Here is a 21723-nt window from a genome sequence, read left to right on the forward strand (position 1 = left end):
TTTATTTTTGAGAAAGAGTGAGACAGTGCGAGCAGGGGAGGGCCAGGGAGAGGGAGACACAGAATCCAAAGCAGGCTCCAGGCCCCGAGCGGTCAGCACAGAGCCCGACGTGGGGCTGGAACCACGAACCGGGAGAACATGACCTGAGCCGAAGTCGGACGCTCAACCGACTGAGCCACCCAGGCGTCCCTCGCTGCTCAGTTTATAAGCCCCCTTGTGTGAACACTTCCCTCATGTGTTTCTTATTCAACAAATCTATATATCACACCTGTCATCTAGGCACTTTTATTTTTATTTATTTTTTTAAATTTATTATTTTTTTTGATGTTTGAGACAGAGAGATGATGTGAGCAGACAAGGGGCAGAGAGAGAGGGAGGCAGAGAATCCGAAGCAGGCTCCAGGCTCCGAGCTGTCAGCACAGAGCCCGACGAACAGCTGGAAGTCAGACGCTCAACCCACTGAGCCACCCAGGCGCCCCGAGGCACTTTTAAACACTTGGGATATTTAAGTGTACAAAACAGATCTTTGCCCTAGTCGAGTTTATATTCTATCAAAATCTGTCTCCTCCTTGTGCTGCGTGTTTGCATAACCCTTTCCCAGACTGGTGCAAGATTCCATTCCACCTGAGAGTGTGTCCGCTCACAAGGACCTGAGTGGCCTCCGGGTGCAAGGTCTGCAGAGGATGTGGACGGCTAAATCAGACAGAGATCTTGCTCTTGGGGTTTACAGGCTGTTAAGGGAATCTAATACAAGGTAAAATTATATGTCCCAAATGAGGCTGAAGGTCTGTTAGAATTCAGAGAATTCTTAAGTCGGTTAAGCATCCAATTCTTGGTCTTGGCTCAGGGCTTGATCTCCGGGTTGTGAGTTCAGGTCCCGAATTGGGCCCTGCACTGGGTGCAAAGCCTACTTAAAAAAGAATTCAGAGAACAATTACATTTAGTTGTGGGGGTTGGGGAAGGCTTTATGAGAGGTGAATTTTTTTTTTTAATGTGTGTTTGTTTTTGAGAGAGAGACAAGAGTGCAAGCGGAGAAGGGGCAGAGAGAGAGGGAGACAATCTGAAGGAGGCTCCAGGCTCCACACTATCAGCACAGAACCCAGCGTGGGACTCAAACTCACGAACCACAAGATCATGACCTGAGCCAAAGTCAGACACTTAGCCGACTGAGCCACCCAGGTGCCATAAGACGGGACTTTTGGACTGGACCTTTAAGGATGGGAAGAAGGATGGGGTGCCTGGGTGGCTTAGTTGGTTGAGCATCCAACTCTTGGTTTCAGCTCAGGTCATCTCTCACAGTTCATGAGTTCGAGCCCTGTGTCAGGCTCTGCGCTGACAGTGTGGAGCCTGCTTGGAATTTCTCTCTCTCTCTCTCTCTCTCTCTCTCTGTGCCCTTCCCCGCTTGCTCTATCAAAATAAGTAAGTAAACTTAAAAAAAAAGGATGGGAAGAAGGACATTCTCGGTGAAGCAACATAAGCAAAAGAGACATTATAGGGCATGTACAAAGAAACACCAATTCATAAGATTTGGCTGGAGGGTGGGATGTGAGAAGAGGAATAGTCGGGGATGTGGTTGGAAAGATAGGTTGCAGTCAGCCTCAGGAGTTTGGATTTTATTGAGTTAGTAATGGAGAGCTCAGAGTTTGAGCAAAATGGTGAACTGATTCTAGCTGTGATTTGGGAATATTAATGTCATGAGAGTTACATCATGTGGGGTGGGGTGGGTTTTTTTGTATTCTTTCTTTTTTTGGTTGGGGTAAGGGGATGTGTTAGAAGGTTTCTGAGGCCAACAAGAGCCAATGAAGACCTGACGGTACAGCTGTGATGGGAAGAGAGTGACGGACAAGGATATTGGACGAGATCGCTAAGGTAGAGTCAACAGGATGTGATGCGTTTTGAAGACAGGGACCAGACTCTACAGCTCTGAGTACCAGGGTCTTGCACTTACATGCTCACCACGGTTGTTGAACGATTCCGTATAATGGGTATTCCCGGAATAGGGAGCTCAGTATTGTCTACACTAGGCTCCCGGGGGGAAGGGGGGCGTGGTTATACTTCTGGTCTCCCTCTGCTAATACTTCCCTTCCTAATGCTTTATAATTCTGCGTGGGCCCATTTCCTAATCTAAGTTACAAGCTTGGAAATAGGGCGTGTGTGGAGGGGGGCACAGGAATTCTTTTTCCGAGCTGCGCCTATCCCTTGGCTCATAACGTGCCTATAGGACGCTCGCACTCGAGTATCTTGACCCCACGCTGAGTGACCCTAGGTGGTGGTGTGGTGGGCCTCAACCTCTGACGATACCACCTTCTGCAGGAGAGGCCTGAGGATACACTGTTTCAGAGTGACCTACACCTTGGCAGAGTCACCCCAGTTCCTCCAGGGTCTGCGCCGCCATTTTGGAAATCCGGTGTTGTCAGCTCACCGAGAGGTATTCAGGCCCAGGAGATCTGATCCAAAAAAGAGCAAACTCACCAGAAACATTAATAATTAAGGATGCAGGTAATTGTAACTTCTATTAGAGCTGCACAAGGGGGTTCCTGGGTGGCTCAGTTGGTTAATCAAGAGTCAGACTCTTGATTTCAGCTCAGGTCATGATCTCCTGGTTCATGGGTTTGAGCCCCACGTTGGGCTCTATGCTGACAGCACGGAGCCTGCTTGGGATTCTCTCTCTTCCTTTCTCTAAATAAATAAGTAAGTAAGTAAATACATACATACATACATACATACATACATACATACATACATACAAAAAAGCTACACCAGGCTGGTCTGCCCAGTAAACCACATCGTGGTGTAAAGTTTTTGTGTTTTTTGTTTAATGTATTTATAAAATCCGAGCATGGGAATGGGAGGCAGCTGTGGGAACCTGATAAACAGGGCAGTGGTTCTCACAGTATGATCACCACATCAGTAGAATCAGCATCACCGGGGAGCTAGTTAGAAAAACAAATTCTGGGGGCGCCTGGGTGGCTCAGCCGGTTAAGCGGCCGACTTCGGCTCAGGTCATGATCTTGCAGTCTATGAGTTCGAGCCCCGCGTCGGGCTCTGTGCTGACAGCTCAGAGCCTGGAGCCTGTTTCAGATTCTGTGTCTCCCTCTCTCTCTGACCCCGTTCATGCTCTGTCTCTCTCTGTCTCAAAAATAAATAAATGCTAAAAAAAAAAAAACAAAAAAAAACAAAAAACCAGATTCTGGTCACCCCCACCCCCACCAGCCTCAGACTTGGACACTCCGAGACAGGTGCCCAGCAGTCTGTGTCTTAACAAGCGCACCAGAGGAACATGATGCACACTGAAGGCTGGCTACCACAGACTTACAGAAACTTTCTAAGAATCTAAGACGGCTGTCAAAAATTAGAGCACTCTTCCCTGAACAGAGCTTGTTAAATACTAATGTTTTCTTCTCCAACTCATCTTCCAGACTCTTTCTGTTTGCATTGGACATTCTTATTTTATAAGACCACAGCCTACCAGGATTTTATAATCCTTAATACATTTGTCTGACCAACCCCTGATGAGATGCTGAGGATGCTCTTAATGTTTTTCAGCACACATTTGCAAATTCTTAGGCTGGGTTATCTCAACAAGGATCTCCACAATGAATGAGGCCATATATTGACTTGATTTTTTTTATTAAAATGACACTTCCTGTAGCACCTGCGTTGCTCAGTGGATTAAGCGTCTGACTCTTGATTTCGGCTCAGGTCAGGATCTCACAGTTTACCGGTTTGAGCCCCCCATTGGGTTCTGTACTGACAGATGGGAGCCTGGAGCCTGCTTCAGATTCTCTCTCTCTCTCTCTCTCTCTCTCTCTCTCTCCCTCCCTCCCTCCCTCCCTCCCTCCGCTGCTTGTGCTCTCTCAAAATAAACATTAAAAAAAAACACTTCCTAAAAAAATAAAAATAAAAGAACGCTTCCTAACCTTGCCCCAAATTCTAGGGGTGCACCTTACTTGGAGAAAGTCAGTTTCTTTATTGTAGGTCAGTTGACCACACTTTTGCTTGGATCAAATATATGGGCAAATAATTTTCTTTCCTCCCTCCAAAAACAGGAAATACTAAAAAAAGAAAGAAAACTGCAGAGTAATTTCTAGTGGGAACTGTTTTCCGACTTGAACAGAAACTAGGATGAATGGGAAATGCAGAAAAGATAGAAAATAAAACTTTAACTGCATAAGCACATTTTACTTTATATTCAGTGGTTAACTAGATGAGGAAAATGGGTCCCAGATTGAGTGGTTTACTCAAGATGTGTCAGGGCCTGAATTAGCGTTCGATTTACTCTTGCTGCACACCCAGTCGGGAGCCAAAGCTACAGAAGATCCCCAGTTGGTGGCTGATGGGCAAGTGAAGACTGGGTGTGGCACACAGAGAGCTCTGCAAAGCGTGCCTGAACTGACGGAGTGTCTGCTGGGGAAGCAGGCCCCAGGGAAGGAGGAGGAGACCCAGGATTCCGGGGGGGGGGGGGGGTGGGGGGGGGTGGGGGGGTGGGTGTTGGGGAAGGGAGGGAGAGCTTTTTGCCCTTCTTTCTTTTCTTTTCTTTCTTTCTTTCTTTCTTTCTTTCTTTCTTTCTTTCTTTCTTTTCTTTCTTTCTTTTAAATGAAATAATTTTTTCCTGAGGGCCTTCTATTTGCTCTGGAAAACTAAACAAGTAGTTATCTGTCCCACCCTACCCCACCGCTGGGCAAAACGTGTATACCCAAACTAATAGTCACTTTGGGTCCATTAGAAGTGTTAAAATGGTAAATCTGCATACACTTCAGATTCCCCGCTGAGGACGGCCCTTCCTCCCCCACACAAAGGGAAACTCCCACGTTTTCTTAGTGTCCTGAAAGCTTGTTTCGTTAGTAACCTGATCCGATTCTCCCAAGAGGGACGCTGGGGCCCCAGCGTCCTAGAGGGGTTAGGGGCCAGGGCTGGGTCCACCAAGCTGCTCCTGCACGGGGTCCGCGGGTCGCTCCCCCTCCCGCCGAAGCCGGGCTGGAGGGGCCCGCGGCAGGTCCGCCGCCCGCGTCCACTGCCGCGGCCCAGGCCAGGGCGGGCGGCCGCCCTCCCCCGGGTGGGCGCGCGGAAGGCCGCGGGCCGCGGGCGTGCGGTCCTTCGGGCTGCAGGGGGCGCTGTGCGCACCCTCGGGCCCGGCCGCGAGCACAGCTCTTGTTTAAAGGGCCGGCGGGGCACGTGGCTCGAACGCAGCTCGCGGCCGCCCGGCAGGAGCTCCGAGGCTGGGCGGCTTCGCTCCGCCTCCGCCGCCGCCTGCGCGCTGCGCCAGGCCCGACAGGCCAGGCCGAGGAGAGCCGCCGAGAGAGGGACGCGAGCAGCCATGGCCGAAGCGGCGCCCGCCCGGGTAAGCGCCCAGGCGCGCAGACGCCCAGACGGGCCGGGGCCGCCGCCGCCGCGAGGGCCCGCGAGGGTCTCGGCCCGGCCGGCGTGGGGCGGCCCCGCGGCGTGGCCTCCTGGCCCGCCGCGCGGCCTCCTGGCCCGCCGTCTCCGTCCGGGCCTGCGCCCGCGCCCGCGCCCGCTCGGTCCACCCCGCCGACCCCGTCTGGCGTCCGGGCCGGGCTTTCGGGCCGACCGGCAGGGCGGCCCAAACGGGCAGGCGGGGCGGCGGGCGCCGGCCGGGAGGCCCGACGGCGGGGGACAGGCCGGGCTACCCAGTAACACCTCAGATGACAGGCCTCACATTAGAACAGAGTGGCTGTTCCCCCCCCCAACCCCTCCCCCGTCCATTGTCTTCCCGGGGGCGCGCACGGAGGACAGGGTCGCCAGCCCCCAGCACCATGTGGTTCTGACAGCCACAGAGTCTGAGGGAAGGGACCCGCCCAAGGTCACTCACCTAGTCGAGGCCGCGGCCAGGACTTTGGAATTACGCCCCCTCGAAGGTACCCAGTGTTCTACTTTTACCTGAGAGACAGGTGTTGAATGCTGCGCAGGAGAGGAATTGTAGGTAGATTTTTTTTTTTTTTTTCTACGATTAGCATGTTGGATTAGATTACTTGTATTCTTTTAGAGTATTGGCCGATAATGTGCAGTATGCCCAATTCGGAGAAAAGAATCCTTTGGCTATTTTTGACGCACCAGAAAACCACTTGCAAACAGAGCTCAATAAATAGCTTCTATTAACGCATCTCAGTGAACTTTTTGAAACTTTGATTTTTGTGGATCCTTTTACAGGAGAAACTTCCTCTCCCTCTTCTTTAATGAGTTTGGTGTGTGCTTCCCTTAGGGTTCCCTGAGTGCAGGGGAGAGAGAATGAGGGTGCGAGTACTGTGGTTACCAACCTCCACCCCGCGCCCCCCCCCCCCAAAGCATTTTTGTGACTACACTGGTGACAGCACCAGCTCCCACCCAGCCCAGGGCCACTGCCTCAGAACTTTTTCTGGCCATTCCTACCCACTCCCTCCTTTCCCTCTGCCATCATACAGTACCTGAGATTCCCCAGAAACTGCCCAAACAGGACAGAGTTGCCCCCAACTCTTGTTAGCCCATCATATACTGTCGTTTATCATGACGGTTTCTGTACGGAATTTTTCTCCCGGCGAAGGAAGAGCCACATCATTTTTTCTGCATTCCCACCTTGCACCTTTGCAACGACAGGTGTTCGGTAACTGTTAATTAATGTTGTTTCATTGTGTAGTCCTTCATTCATTCACTAGGTATTAATTGAGCATCCGCGGTGAGAGAGGCGCTCTTTTAGAAGCCGGAAATACAACTGGGAATCACAAACACACTCTCGGGAACTCATGTTCTGGGGGAAACAGACCATAACACAGATAGATGCGTAGAATCATCACGGGTTATTAGTGCTGTGAAAGAAGGAACCCACCGCGGCGTATTTTAGATGTGTTAGTCGGCGAAGGTCTCCATGGGGCTTTGAGCTGGAGCCTTAAAGATGAGAGGCAGCCAGACGCGGAGAGGTGCAGGGAGAGCCAAAGCCGACGTGGAGGAGGGTTATGTGTCCCAGGAATCCAGGGAGGCCGGGGTGGCCGGAGTGTAGTAAATAAGTGAGGTCGGGGGGCAGGCTGAGGTCTGAGAAGCTTAGATTCTGTTCTAAGTACGCTGGGAAGCTGTTGAAGAGTTTCGAGCAGGGGGCTAAAATGGTCTAGCCTGTTTTTTAATGCTTACTGACTACTCTGTGGAAAGTGTATGGAGGAGAAGGGAAAATTAGCATTGCAGCAGCTCTCTGGGTGGACCGGGTGATGGCAGGGGAGAGGGAGGGAGCAAAGAGGATGGGTTTAAGTTTGGAAGTCAAACGGATAGGACTTGATGGTGGTTTGGCCGTGAAGGAGGAGTGAGCTGGGGGAGTAAGAGGTCAGTTCATCCTTCCAACAAGGCTTTTAGCACCGTGTACCGGGGCCAGGCCATTGCACGTGCTCCGGAAAGGCTTGTGCACCAGGCGCTGAGCTGAGGCGCCACAGGCTTTCAGGACAAGGCTCCTGTCCCCTCTCCATCTGGGTTAGGATGTCCGGTTTAGAGATAACATAATCTGCGCACAGAACGGAAGTGGATTCCACACCGGGGCGCCTGGGTGGCTGAGCGTCCAGCTCCGGCGCGGGTCATGATCTCGCGGTCTGGGATTTCGAGCCCTGCGTCGGGCTCTGCGCTGACAGTTCGGAGCCTGGAGCCTGCTTCGGATTCTGCGTCTCCCTCTCTCTGCCCCTCCCCCACTCGTGCCCTGTCTCTGTCTCTCAAGAATAAAGAAACATTAAAAACAAATTTCTAAATAAATAAATAAATAAGAAGCTCTTTCCCAGGGTGTCGAAGGATGATGAAATGACAGAGGGGGAGAAAAAAGCCCATGAGAACTGTTTCATGCCGTGTCCCTGAGCCCGGAACCATTATCATTGTCAGCATCCTGATCATTATCATCTTGGCTGAATCAACATAGGGCGGCACACGCATGCATGCACGTATTGCGTATATGATGCGGTGCTAAGTGCTTTCAACAAAGATTGTGTCATTAATTCTCAGCACCCTACCACCTGAGCACTATTATTGTTCCATTGTCTAGATGCGGAAGTGACGTTGACGTTGAAAGATGTGTCAAAACCTTGCCCAACGTCAGTGGGCGGAGTTGCCAGTTGCACCCAGGCTCTCTCACTGCAAACCTCATGTCCTCTGTGCTTTAAAGCCTGTGCCTTCATTTGTAGAGGAGACTAAGACCCAAGGTGGAAGTCACCTGAGACCCATGCCTTTGGCCATGTTTTTCCTCCTGTTTCCCACTTGCTAACACCTTGGTCCAGCCGGTGTTTCGTGTCCCTGAGGCTACACTAACTGATGTCCTAACTGATGTCCCTGCCTCCCATCCCACACTGCTGCCTGGCTGGCCCTCAGGATCCCAGACGGGGCTTTATCAGGGCAAGTGTTACTGTGAGGCATTGGATTGTATATATTTTTTTAATGTTTATATATTTTGCGGGAGAAAATGTGTGCACCTGTAGGTGCAGAGCGAAGGGCAGAGGGAGAGAGAGGGAGAGAGAATCCTAAGCAGGGGCCTCACTGTCAGTGCAGAGCCCTATGTGGGGCTGGATCCCCTGAACTGTGAGATCATGACCTGAGCTGAAATCAAGAGTTAGACACTCAACCAACTGAGCCACCCAGGCGCCCCTGATCGTGTCGTTGTGACACCATCTCCCCTTTCTCGTGTGGACAGGCTCCAGAGAGGGACAAGCAAACAGGGGACGAAAGCCCTTCGACACCTTCTCTGTCACCCCAGCCAGCTGCTGAGAAGAACTCCTACCTGTACTCCACGGAGATCACACTGTGGACGGTGGTGGCTGCCATCCAGGCCTTGGAGAAGAAAGTGGACTCCTGCTTGGCCCGCTTGCTGACCTTGGAGGGGCGGGCGGGGACGGCCGAGAAGAAGCTGGCGGACTGCGAGAAGACGGCCGCGGAGTTCGGGAACCAGCTGGAGGGCAAGTGGGCCGTGCTGGGGACCCTGCTGCAGGAGTACGGGCTGCTGCAGAGGCGGCTGGAGAACATGGAGAACCTGCTGAGAAACAGAAACTTCTGGATCCTGCGGCTGCCCCCGGGCAGCAAGGGGGAGGTCCCCAAGGTATCCCTCGGGCACCGGGGGTGGGACAGCGCGCGGGGCCGTGCCCGTAAGCGTGTGGGTGAGCGCACGTGGTGCTTGTGGTTCCAGGTGCCCGTGACCTTTGATGACGTGGCCGTGTATTTTTCCGAGCCGGAGTGGGGCAAGCTGGACGAGTGGCAGAAGGAGCTCTACAAGCACGTGATGCGGGGCAACTATGAGATGCTGGTGTCCCTGGGTAAGGCTGCGTAGGTGGGGATCTGTGTTCACAGATTGGCCTCCGGCAGGGCAGTCTCTGTCTTCGCTTTGACTTCTGTTCTGCTCCGTGCCTCTCCATCTCTGTGGGCAGCCGGGTGGCGGGTGTCCAGTCTTGACCCAGCTCTCCTTCCATTCTGTGCGCAGATTATGCTATCTCCAAACCGGACATCCTAACCCAGATGGAGAGGGGAGAGGAGCCTTGTCCTGAAAGCCTGTGGGGTCATGAGGAGGGGAGTAAGAGAGAGGCAGCACGTCCCAGGAGGCCAAGCCCTGGTGAGTGGGGGCGAGGTGGGGGGTGGGCACACCGAATTGGAGCCCTGCTCTCCGGACGGGCTTTCCAGATGTGCTGTGAGGCCAGGAAGGGAGCACAGGCCCCTTTACCCAAAGCGGGGCCCGCTCTGTCCTAGGCCGGCCTGGTCACAGGCTGTTGGGGGGGAGGGGAGGGCTTTCGCCTTAGAGCCACAGGGGCCGGCAGTGGTTGGTTATTGTGAGGACTGCGTGGCAGACGTAAAGTAAAGCGCACGTGTGCTGCGCATCGTGTCAGTGGGGCCTTATTCCTGACAGTGACCCTCCTGGCACCGGTGCATCACGGGCCTCCCACCTCTGCTCCCCGACCTAAGCGGTGGCTGCGAGGCCCGTGGTGCACCGGCTTCCCTTTGTGGCGACGGCCCATCTCGGAGGGGCGGCCAGGGCGGGACCCTAGCTGGCCAGCTGTCGTGCTGTAGGACCGTGGTTCTAGCAGGTCAGAATCTTCTGGGAGGGTTGTTTTTGTTTGTTTGTTTGTTTTTGTTTTTAATAAAATGAAGAAAGTAGAGTCGAGAGAAGGGCAAGCGCACCCCCCGAATGACGGTCAAGCACATTCAGCAACGATCGGGAGTTTGCCACCTTGGCTCCATCCGTCTCTTTCTTTCCTTTCTCTGAACATAAACACCAAAATACCACTGTCTCACACCCAGCAGATTAGGATCTCCTCCCAAGTCCGTGTTGTGATTTCCCCGATTGTCTCCAAAATATTTCCTATAGGTATCGGGTTCTATTTCTAGTCCACCAAAGTCCACGTGTTGTATTCGGTTTATAAAAAAATTCGTAAAACAGCCTGGGAACACCTCCTCCTCCGCCATTTAGCAGCTTTACTGAGATATAGCTAACTTGCCAAACCATTCGTATACGACGCAGTCCGTGTTTCTGCTGCATTCACGGTTGTGACCATCACCGCCGTCTGTTTCTAGAACTTTCTTGTCCGCCAGAGCCGAACCTGTAGTTGTTAGCGGTTCCCTCTGCTTGCTCCCCAGCCCGAGGCCAGGCTGCTGACCTGCTTTCCATCTCTGTAGATTTGCCTCTTCTAGACGTTTCTTGTCAATGGAATCCTGCTGGGTGTGACCTTCTGTGTCTGCCTGCTTACTTTGAGCTTGTTTTCCAGGCTCACCCACCTCTGCACTGTCCCTGGGCCCAGCTGGGTGCGTGTATATTACACATTCTGTTCCTCCCGCTCTTCAGTTGATGGACCGGCCCCACCTCTCCCTCTTTAACGTCATTTATTTGTTTGACCTTCTAATGCCATTTATCTTTTGAATAGTTTTGTGTTTTTTTTTAAGTTATTTATTTTGAGAGTGAGAGCGCGTGTGCACGAGAGCCTGGAAGGGGCAGAGAGAGGAGAGAGAATCCCAAGCAGGCTCTGTCAGCACAGTGCCTGATGCGGGGCTCAACCTCCCGAACCGTGAAATCATGACCTGAGCCGAAATCAAGAGTCGGGGGCGCTTCACTGGGCCACCTGGGTGGCACAGTCGGTTAAGCTTCCACCTTCGGCTCAGGTCATGATCTTGCAGTTTGTGAGTTCGAGCCTCCCCCCCGTTCCTGCGCTCTCTTCTCATAAAGAAATAAACATTAAAAAAAAAAAAAAAAAAAAAAGAGTCGAGCACTTAACACTTAACCGACTGAGCCACCCAGGTGCGCCACGTCATTTACCTTTTTAAATGCCACTATTTCCCATATTCTGGATTTGGTGTCATTTATTGTTCTTCCGTTTTTTTGCATTTCCTATAAACTGGTAGATCGGGAGGCCTGTTTGGATTCCGGCAGACTCTTACGGGCAGGATTACTTCAGAGGTGGTGCTGTGCGCTCCACGCTGCCCGTCAGGAGGCACAGAGGCTCCCCTCGCCTGGCTTTCCAGTGCTTTCCTTCCCCTGCTCTTCCAAAGCTCCCCGTCACCAGCTCACCTGATGACATCAGTAGTCACTGAACATGATTGCCCGGATTTGTTATTCCATTAGGGGTTGCAAAATGGTGAAATCCTGTCCTCCTTATGCACCGAATAGCTGAAATTCTTTTGTAAAGAGTAATTTCCTGAATCAACTCTTTTAGTTCCCCGGAAATGCAGTCTGTACAGAACAGGCAGGAGAGATGCTGAATTCTTTTCCTTCGTCATTTTTCAGAATGAAGAGCTATTGCCTTAGAAACCTGCAAAGGTGACCAATACTTGAGCTTTTTACGTTATTATTATCATTGTCGTTGTTGCTGTTGTTATTGTGACTTCATAGACTGTTGAATATGTTATATGTGCCAATCCTTCGCAGTCATTATTTTTTGTGCTTAAATTGTCCCATCTTTAGCTCACGGCAGCCCCCTTACGTTGGGTTGTAGGTCATTTTGGTGTGACTTCAGTGGCTTTTCAGATTCAAGATGTTCTAGAATCATTTCCTACCCCAGACCTGGAATACAAATTTCTCCATGGAGTTTTAATTCCTTTCAGTGATGAATGATATTTGGAGACCACAGTATCAGTGCCAGTAGTGGCTAATTTTTGGTATTACTTCTAAACCTTTTCAGAAAATATGTGGGTTTTTTTTTTTTTTTTGAGAAAATGGCTATTTTTGTAAAGAAAAAAAATCATGAGTTCATAGTGATATTTCTAACTCAAATTTAATGTTCTTTGATCTTATACTTGTGTGTCACTTTTCTTTTACATGGGAATGTTAAACAATTACACTTTTGATTAAAGCCTGAGATTTTTTTTTTTTTTTTTTTTGTATAGCTCTTTTGGTCTTCTGAATGCATTCCATTCGGGACCTACAGACAAAATAATGCCTTTTAAGGTCCCTTGAAATAATTATTTTCTCTATGTGGTATGACATCAACTTGATATACAGTTAAGTTCATTTGCTTCTATTTATTTTTAGATTTTTAGAAATGGCTCTTTTTACTTTTCGATTTAGCCATTTGAGTATGTAAGGCATGTGATGTTTGCAAAGTCAAATTGGTTTAACAGGATACATTCAGGGAAGTCTTATTTCCATCGTTGTCCCCTCCATGTCCCTACAGATAACGATTTGTATTAGTTTCTTGTTGGTACTTCTGGTGTTTCCTTTTGAAAAGATCAGTAACACAGAGATACATCCCTGTCTTACACAGTCTGCCCTGGGCATCGCTTCACACGTGTAGGTAGAGATCTTTCTCCTTTCTTTTGTGGATGTGGAATGTTCTGTGGTGTGATACACCATAGTCCGTCTACCCAGTCCCCATTGGCGGACCTCTGGGTATTTCCAGTGTTTTACTGATAGAAGTCATGCCGAAGGGACTATGTTGTGCCTAAGGCAGTTCATATTTCTGCCAGTGTATCTTTGGGATAGATTCCTAGGAACTGCGCTGCAGGGGAAGTAAAGGCATATGTAAATTTGCCAGAAGTTACCACCAAATACCCCTCCGTGGGGCTTTACCATTTGCATCTCCCTCAGTGTTGTGAAAGAGAGCCTCCTTCCCCACTGGCCCGCTAGCAGAGAATGTGGTCAACCTTGTAGAATTTTTGTCTACCTAATAGGTAAGAAGTATGTCAGTATAGTTTTTTTTTGTTTTTTTAAATAACAGCTTTATTAGATATAATGAACTCCCCATGCAACTCACTCATTTAAAGTGTCCAGTCCATCGGTTTCTAGAACATTCATAGAGACGCGCAACCAGCAAACACGGCAGTCAATTTTATAAAACTTTCATCACCTCAGACACAAACCCTGTACCCTGCAGCTATCACCCCCAACGCTTTCCCAGCTCCCCCAGCTCTGAGCGACGACACATGTTTCTGACGATACACTTGCCCTGCCTGGACATTTCATATAAAAGGAATCTTAGAATCTGCGGTCTTTTGACTCTGGCTTATTCCCCTTAGCATAATGTTTTCAAGGTTCATCCGTGTTGTACTGTGTGTCAGTATTTCATTTCTGTTTTCTTTTCTCTTTTTCTTATTGTGGTCAAATACATATAACATAAAATTTACCATCGTTGCCTTTTTTGGGTGTGCTGTTCGATGGTATTAAATACATTCATAATGGCACGCAGTCGTCACCTCCACCCATCTCCAGAACCCTCTTCACCTTCTAAAACTGTAAACTGTAAAACTGAAACACTATACCCGTTAAACAGTACTCCCTCCTTCTGTCCCCCTCCCCTAGCCCCTGGCAGCCAGCGTTCTACTTTCTGTCTCTATGATTTTGTCTACTCCGAGTCGCTCGTATCAGTGGAATCATACCGCATTTGTCTTCTTGTGACTGGCTTATTTCACTTAGCATGATGTCCGTAAGGTTCACCCATGTTTTAGCCTGTGTCAGAATTTCTTTCCTTTATAAGTCTAAATAACATTCTGTTGTATGTGTGTACCACATTTTGCTTAGCCATTCATCCCGTTGATGGACACTTGGGTTGTTTCCATGTTCTAGCTATTGCGAATAACACTGCTACGATCGTGCACGTACAAATACCTCTTAGAGACTCTGCCTTCAGTTCTTTTCGGTGTATACTTCTAAAAGAAATTTTTTTTAATGTTTATTTTTGAGAGAGACACACAAAATGTGAGCGGGAAAGGGTCAGAGAGAGAGGGAGACACAGAATCCGAAGCAGGCTCCAGGCTCTGAGCTGTCCGCACAGAGCGCGACGTGGGTCTCGAACCCACAAACCGTGAGATCAGACCTGAGCCGAAGCTGGACACTTAACCGACTGAGCCACCCAGGCGCCCCTCAGTGTATACTTCTAAATGGAATTGCTGGATCATATGGTAATTCTATTTGTAATTTTTTGAGGACTCTCACACTGTTTTCCATAGTGACTGTACCATACACTTACCTACATTGTGCCAAGGTTCCAGTTTTTCCATGTTCCTACCAACAGTTACTATTTTCTGTTGTTTCTTTTTGATAGTGGCCATCATTTCCCTGATGATGGGCGATTCCAGGCATCTTTTCATGTGCCTATTGGCCATTCGTATATCTTCTTTGGGGAAACGCCTATTCAAGTCCTTTGCCCATTTTTGAGTCAGGTTGTTTGTTTTTCTGTTATTGAGAATTTTTTAAAGTTTTGTTTTTAAGTTTATTCATTTATTTTGAGAGAGAGAGAGAGAGAGAGAACACCAGTTGGTGAGGGGCACAGAGAGAGGGGACAGAGGATCCCAAGCGGGCTCTATGCTGACGGCAGAGAGCCTGATGTGGGGCTTGAACTCACAAGCTGTGAGATCATGACCTGAGCCGAAGTCGGATGCCCAGCCAACTGAGCCACCCAGATGCCCCATCTGTTATTGAGTTTTAGGAGCTCTCTACATATTCTGGGTATTACTATCTTGTCAGATATGTGACTTGCAAATATTTTCTCCTGTTCTGGGGATTGCCTCTTAACTCGATAGTGTGTTTTGATGCACATATTTAAAAAGTTTTCAGGAAGTCTTGTTTGTCTCTTTTTTTCTTTTGTTACCTGTGCGTTTGGTGTCCTGTCCAAGAAATCATTGCCAAATCCAATGTCCTGAAGCTTTTGTCCTAGGTTTTCTTCTAAGAGTTTTGTGTTTTAGGTCTTATATTTAGGTCTTTGATCCATTTTGAGTTTATTTTTGTATATGGAGTTAGGTAAGGATCCAACTTTATTCTTTTGCGTGTGGATGTGCGATTTCCCAGCACTATTTGTTGAAAAGTCCTTTCCCCGTTGAGTGGTCTTGGGACCCTTCTCAAATATCTTTTGACCAGATATGTGAAGGTTTATGTCTTGGTTCTCTGTTTCTTTAGGCTGCATAGTAAGTTTTGAAATCAAGAAGTCTTTCAACTTTGTTCTTCCTTCTCAATATTATTGTTGCTATTTGCGGTCCCTTGAGACTCCATATGAATTTTAGGGTGGGTTTTTCTCTTTCTACACTTGATCTTAGCCAAAAGGCCGAGAAGTGATGGGGTTTTCTATTTCTGTAAAAAATATCATGGAGGCTTTAATAGAGATTGTGTTGAATCTATAGATCGGTTTGGTAGTATTGACGCCATAATATTAAGTCTTCCCGTCCAGGAACATGAAATGTTTACATTTACGTATGCCTTTAATTTCTTAACGCGGTGGTTTTTTTTTAATGTTTATTGTATGTATGTATGTATTTTGAGAGAGCACAAGTGAGCCTGGGAGGGGCAGAGAGAGGGAAAGAGAGAATCCCAAGCAGGCTCCATGGTGTCAGAGCAGATCCCCACATGGAGCCTGAACTCACGAACTGTGAGATCATGACTTGAGCCGAATTCCAGAGTCATATGCTCACCTGACTAAGCCACCCAAGTGCCCCTCTTTCCGCAGCGTGAGTGGGGGTAGAGGGAGACACAGAATCTGAAGCAGCCTCCAGGCTCTGAGCTGTCAGCACAGTTCCAGCGGGGCTGGAACTCACAAACCATGAGATCGTGACTTGAGCCAAGGTCGGAAGCTCAACCGACTGAGCCACCCAGGCGCCCCGTACAACAGTGTGTTTTTAATGGTGCCTCTCTCATTATGAGTGTGGTCGAATATCTTTTTATGTTTTCATGGGCCATTTAAATTTCTTATTCCATAAACTCTTTGTTCATCTCTTTTGCCCTCGGAAGCTTTTTTTAAAAATGCATACTTTCTAGGCCTACCCAGAAGTCACGGTGATGAGAATCTTGGGGTGCTTCCAAGGGGATCCTTATACATCAGCCTGGTGTAGGACTTGTGATTGGGAGCCACTGTAGTACCGTTCTGAGCTGGGAGTCCCCAAAAGCCAGATCGTTGGCCCTGCTGTGTCGTGACCTGTCTGGGACTATTGCACGAGTTACTGTGCTGTCCCTTTTCCTTCTCTTTTAGCCACTAATGGTCAGTGGAGCCCACTGCATGATCATAACCTGGGTTTGACCCGACGCCCCCCGGTCCAGTGACTGCGTGTAGCCGTTCCTCAGAGGCTCCTGCCACCTGGGGGATCCCTGTGTTGTCCTTAGCATCCCTGATTTGCATTCTCCAGGCCTCCCTCCACATCCAGAGCACATCCTCAGCCCCGTCAGCCCTGCCCAGGATGAGCCAAAAGAAGGGCGGGCCCCCAGGCACGAGCAAGACCCAGAAGCAAGGGGAAGCCTGGACGGAGCCATCGCTGGTGAGAGAGGGCCGCCGGGCAGCGGTGCGGACGGCACCTCAACGGCGGCCCCAGACAGGCGGTGCTGAGAACGGGTGCTAAAGCTGGCGGCTGGGAGGGGTGGCGGGGACCGGGCTGCCTGGAAAGGGGACCCCTGAGGCAGGCCTTAGAGGAAGAGTAGATTTTGGCTGGGAACCGAGGGCATTTTCAGCAGAAGATGGTCTGAGCAAAGGCGTGGGTCCCTAAGGCCTGGCTGGGCTGAGGGGAAGGGCACACGAGGGCAGGCGCTGGGCCTCCTCAGGCTTCGCACACGGGGCACACGAACTGGGTAACCTGTGTCATATGCCTGGAACAGCCCTGGCATGGGCATTCCTCCGTAGATGTCCTCTTTCTGGAGCCCGTGAGGGGCTCTGTGCCTTCCGTCCCCCCTTGCAGTGATCTCTGCCTGCTTATGTTTGAAGGACATTTCTGTCCATCCATTCCCAGAAATGGAGTATCACGCAGAAGGCATGTAGCATAACGTGTGGCATACCAGAGCCTTGTTCTCTGCCTCCAGACTGCTCTTTGCCAGCTCCCGCCCCCGTTCCTCCTCCTCCTCCAGGGGCCTGACTCTTCCGGGCTGGGTCGCCTTCTCTCCAGTCATTTCTGTGACCCTCCCCCAGTGAATATGAGCTCGCTGAGGTTGGAGGTGACCCTCCCTCCCTCTCCCGAGTCCCTCCTTCCCGGCCAGTGTGTAAGGAGAGGGAGGACCTTCTCACTGTCCTTGTTCCCCTGCAGACCTGGCACTGTGCTCCAGGGGCCTCCCCACACCCTCTGGGTGACAGGGAGTTGTCAGCACTGACCCAGACGGGAACCGGGGGCATGGCCTTCTCGGCCCTCCTCTCACCTCTGACGCAGAGGCCGTGCCGTGGGCAGTCCTCCGGTGGATCGGGCAGTCCTCCGGACAGAGCCCTGGAGCCCCCTCTTCCTGGCAGGCGTTCGAACATGTCTGGGGGCTGCTTAGAGATACCTGTGCTGTCCATCAAGGGCCCGCTGTTGGGAAAGGCCCTCACGGACTCTCTCTCACAGGTCCACCAGCGTCGGTTAAACAGGAGGAAGAATCTTCAGGTGGGGAATCTCCAGCCTCCCCTCCCAGGGACAGCCTGCCCAGCAGGGGGCCAGGTGAGTGAAGGGAGAGGCCCCGTGGCCACAGCAGAGCCTCGGAGGATCTTGGGGGCCCTTGGGAGTGGGGTGGGAGGTGGCGAAGTGGGACCTGGTGAGGGGCTTCCTCCTGAGGGGTCCCTTCCTCATCCCCGGGTACTGGTGCCCTGGGGCTCTGGCAACCCAGACCACGTAGGTCCTGGTTTCCCCCCATTACATGTGACCTGGTGGAAAGGTGCTGCTTGAAAACAAGCTGTGTGCACCCGGTCTGCAGTCTGGCGACAGAACGGCCTCCCAGCAGCCCTGGGAAGTGGTCCAGGCTCACAGCTTCCAATGTCTCCCGGTTTGTATGTGGTGGCCTGTGACTTAAATTTCGTTCCCTGGCCTCGAGTCCGTAAAACCAGGCTTACGACCTGATGAGCAGGAAAAAAGAGAGCAATTGTTGCCCATTCTGGCTTTGGGGTGGTTTTCTGCCCTAATAGAAAGCGATCCGGTTCTCACCTGGTTCCACCCTGGTACCTGCTTTGGTGGGAGCAGAGGTGAGATTTGGGCCCACCTCGGGGTGGTGGCATGGTGGGAGTCCAAGCTGGGGATGGGCTTCAAACCAAGAGATCTGGGACCCTTGGCCTTCACAGGGAATAGGGCCTGAGACCCACAGTTGGGCCATTTCTAGTACAGAAATAAAGTTCTGTCAGGAATTATCTGTGCGGGTCACCAGGAAGCTGCATCAGGCAGGGAGCTGCAAGGTCCTGACATCAGGAGGTTCTGCAGTTAAGGGTTCACTGCAGCCTGCCGGGGTGTGGTTTCAGTTCATGCTTCAGCAAGAATAGAAATCCCTCTTGTCCTAGACCTTGGACGTTTCTCAGAAAGGGCTAAAGGTTTCGTCTTAAAGGGCCCAGGGTAAGGTTCGCTGTCAGCTTTGGAGCCTCAGCTGAGCTCCGGGGCGCTGGGGGAGGTCAGAGAAGCCAGTAGTTGGGGCTGATTCCAGAGAAGCTCAGAAGGGAGCGGCAGGTAAAGGATTGGGAAGAATGCAGCGTTCCAGCAGGGCTTGTGGCCGGAACCTTCCTTCCCAGCATCAGGGACCCCTGAGGGCTGTTGCTGCGACCGCTGTGCTGCTTCAGGTCTCCCTTCTCTCCTCTGTTCTGGCAGTTCCTATGCCTCAGTCCCGCCTCAGAGTCCAGGGTGACCCACACTGAGGCCCAGCCAGGAAGCCCAGGTCCTCGCGCCTCCTGCCTGTCACTGGAGAGCATGGCGGCAGGCAGGTGGCGGTTGCTCAGTGTAGATTTGTTATGTCGATGAGTAGCTCAGGGTGTGGCTACGACATCCACCACTTTCAGGCCTGAGGCTTCTTACTTAGTCTGGCTGCCCCAGGGTTCACTGTCCTTCATAGACGGGAACTAAAGTTGTCAGAACTCTTGGGGACCCTGCATGGCCAATGTATCTCGGGGTCCACAGTCTCCCCTGCCCCCACCTACCTATCGTCTTTCATTCCGTCTGACCTCCCGGGTCCTGGTTTTGCGGCTCTGTCTCCTCTCTCCTGATGTCCTTAGCTTGGCCTCCCAGGATGGGCCATCGGAGCCTCTGGGCTACGTGACAGTAAACAGACTGGATGATGTTAGGAGGCAATGCCTGCTTGCTAGGGCCAAGCGAACAGAGTCCCTGATCTGTGCTGTGAGCTCGTGGAGGAGAAAGGACTCTGTGCAAGTAGGTGCAGGATGGGTGCAGATGTGGCCAGAGATGTGCCTGGAGGCCAGCACCGGGTCGAGTGGCCTGGGTGGGGGCCAGTGTGGCCCACTTGAAACCAGTGGAGATTCCTCTGTCCAGGTGGTGGTGGTGTGGTCATCAAGACAGAAGCACAGTCTGAGGACGAGATGACGCCTGAGCAGCTCTTCCTGGGGGAGTCCCGGAGCCAGACCGTGTGTCGAATGCCCAAAAGGCCCAGGAGCAGGACTGGGGGCCCTGGGCGGCTTCATGCCTCCGGGGTGCCGCGGGTGCGGGCGGGGGACCCGCGGGCCGGAGGGGCCGCCGGGGAGCCACCCCGCATCCTCCCTCGACGCCGCGAGCGGACCTTCCCCTGCCCCGACTGCGGGCAGAGTTTCCGCCTGAAGATCAACCTGACCATTCACCAGCGGAGCCACGTGGAGGAGGAGCACCGGGAGGCCCCGGGGAGCTCGCCCACCGGCTGGGGGGAGGACCACTCCACACTGGAGCCGGGGGAGGTGGTGGTGCCGGGCCCCGTCATCCGCTGGCTCCCCGACGATCCCGGAGCGCGCCGCTCGCTGGCAGGCCGTCCGTTCATGGGACGGAGGCCGGCGGCCACCAAGGTATATCACTGCAGCGAGTGCCTGCGCTTCTTCCAGCAGCGGAAGAGCCTGCTGCTGCACCAGCGCCTGCACACGGGCGACAGTCAGGGCTGGCCCACCTGTCCCTACTGCGGCAAGGCCTTCCGCCGGCCGTCCGACCTCTTCCGCCACCAGCGCATCCACACCGGCGAGCGGCCCTACCAGTGCCCTCAGTGTGGCCGGGCCTTCAACCGCAACCACCACCTGTCTGTCCACATGCAGACTCACGCCCGGGGCCAGGCGGGCCCGCACTTTCCCGCTCCCTCTGCCGTCGTGGGGAGTCCACCCCGGCCCAGGCCCAGCCACGCTGAGGAGGGCTGACCCGGCAGGAGCCCTGGGGGTGGGGGGGCCCTCTGCTCTCCTGGGCACCCCCAGCGGGACTTCTGTCCGCCTTCAGGCCTTTCCCCTGGTGCCTGACACCGGTTCCTCATTCTGGGAAGCTTTGGAGAGGTTTTTTGTTTGTTTTCGTTTTTCATTCAGATGGGAAGCGGTGGCCTTTTTGGTGACCGTCTGTGTGTGGCCAGATGCCTGAATTTCCTAAGTTTCCTAAGTTTGTCATTCTTTGCTGCCTTTTCTACATTCCTGACTTAGAAAGGACCCTCGAAGGTTTAGAGGATGCCCAGTTTCGGTGAGAGCCTTTGGCAGGTACGGGAGGCGGGCGGGGGGACTGGAGACAGTGGCCCTTGCAGGTAGGGAGCGACGGAGACACCGAGGGCCTGCAGTTTTGTTATTGTACACAGAGGTCACAGCAGAGTGGACAGTTTGAAGGGTGGGCACTGGAAATTTGAATTTCCTACTTTTGTTATTTGAAACCTTCCCCAACCCCCCTCCTTGTGGAGCTTTTCTGATGCTTTTGTAAGTATTGTGTGTGGTTGCAAAGGGGACCAGGAGCCCCCAGGGGCAGGAATTCTCCTGCCACCTTGCGTGTGGGGACAGCAGGGGGGCTCTCCACATCAGCCAGGGGTTGACAGGGATTCCTTGGCTGCTGCCCTGGAGACCAGGTGCCTTCCCAGGTATGTGAGTCCCCGTATTCCAACGTCCATGATTGATTTTGGTTATTAGTTGAGAGCGGGAAACAAGTCGAAAGTGGATGACGCCTCCTCCAAGGTCTCAGTGTTAACGGGTATGCACGCTCCTTGCTGGGAGGGGGGTGGGTGCTTTGAGGGGAGGGATGCAGACCCAGCCATAGGAGGCTCTTCCCTGCCAGGAAGATCCTGGTGTGGGTGAGGCTGGCCAGTCAGCCTGGACTTCTGGGCTGCCGGGCCTGACTTGCCACCTTTAGAGGGATCTGTTTCCAAGAACTTGGGGCCGGTAGCAGAGAAAGGCCAGAGCTGGGTGAATTTTTCTTAACCACTTCCATTTCAGGTTCCTCACTTGTCAAAGGGGGTAATGACCCCAGCGCATCCTACCTCACCTTAGGGTTTTCAGGGTCATAAAAGATTTAGAGGCAGTGGGGCAAATGGGGAGTGTGGTTTGATCCTGCAAGTTCAGGGCCCCCTCTCTGTCCCATTCCAGCCCCCCCCCCCCCCGCCAGAATCCCTCAGAAAGGACCTTTATTTTCTAGAGTGAGTGGAAGGTCCTTTGGGTGCAGAGTGTG

The 21723-nt window shown here is 52.0% G+C and overlaps 1 protein-coding gene across 1 annotated transcript; it reads left to right on the top strand.

The window, feature by feature from the left end:
* The first annotated feature begins 5240 nt into the window (after positions 1-5240).
* ZNF783 (zinc finger family member 783) lies at positions 5241-21662 on the top strand. The gene is made up of 7 exons (XM_042926989.1): positions 5241-5341; positions 8648-9049; positions 9137-9263; positions 9428-9556; positions 16537-16665; positions 17713-17805; positions 19609-21662. Exons 1-7 carry the CDS (start codon positions 5318-5320, stop codon positions 20445-20447), a joined length of 1743 nt encoding a protein of 580 aa, XP_042782923.1. The 5' UTR covers positions 5241-5317; the 3' UTR covers positions 20448-21662.
* The last annotated feature ends 61 nt before the right edge of the window (positions 21663-21723 follow it).

This window comes from Panthera leo, chromosome A2 (genome assembly GCF_018350215.1).
Source record: "Panthera leo isolate Ple1 chromosome A2, P.leo_Ple1_pat1.1, whole genome shotgun sequence".
In the NCBI taxonomy this organism is placed as follows: Eukaryota; Metazoa; Chordata; class Mammalia; order Carnivora; family Felidae; genus Panthera; species Panthera leo.

Bases quoted from the DNA above. Each gene is read 5' to 3' on its own strand.
- ZNF783 (XM_042926989.1), top strand. From the start codon at position 5,318: ATGGCCGAAGCGGCGCCCGCCCGG. The intron at 9,050-9,136 runs GTATCCCTCGGG...TTGTGGTTCCAG, and splicing joins GCAAGGGGGAGGTCCCCAAG to GTGCCCGTGACCTTTGATGA. The intron at 9,557-16,536 runs GTGAGTGGGGGC...TGCATTCTCCAG, and splicing joins TCCCAGGAGGCCAAGCCCTG to GCCTCCCTCCACATCCAGAG.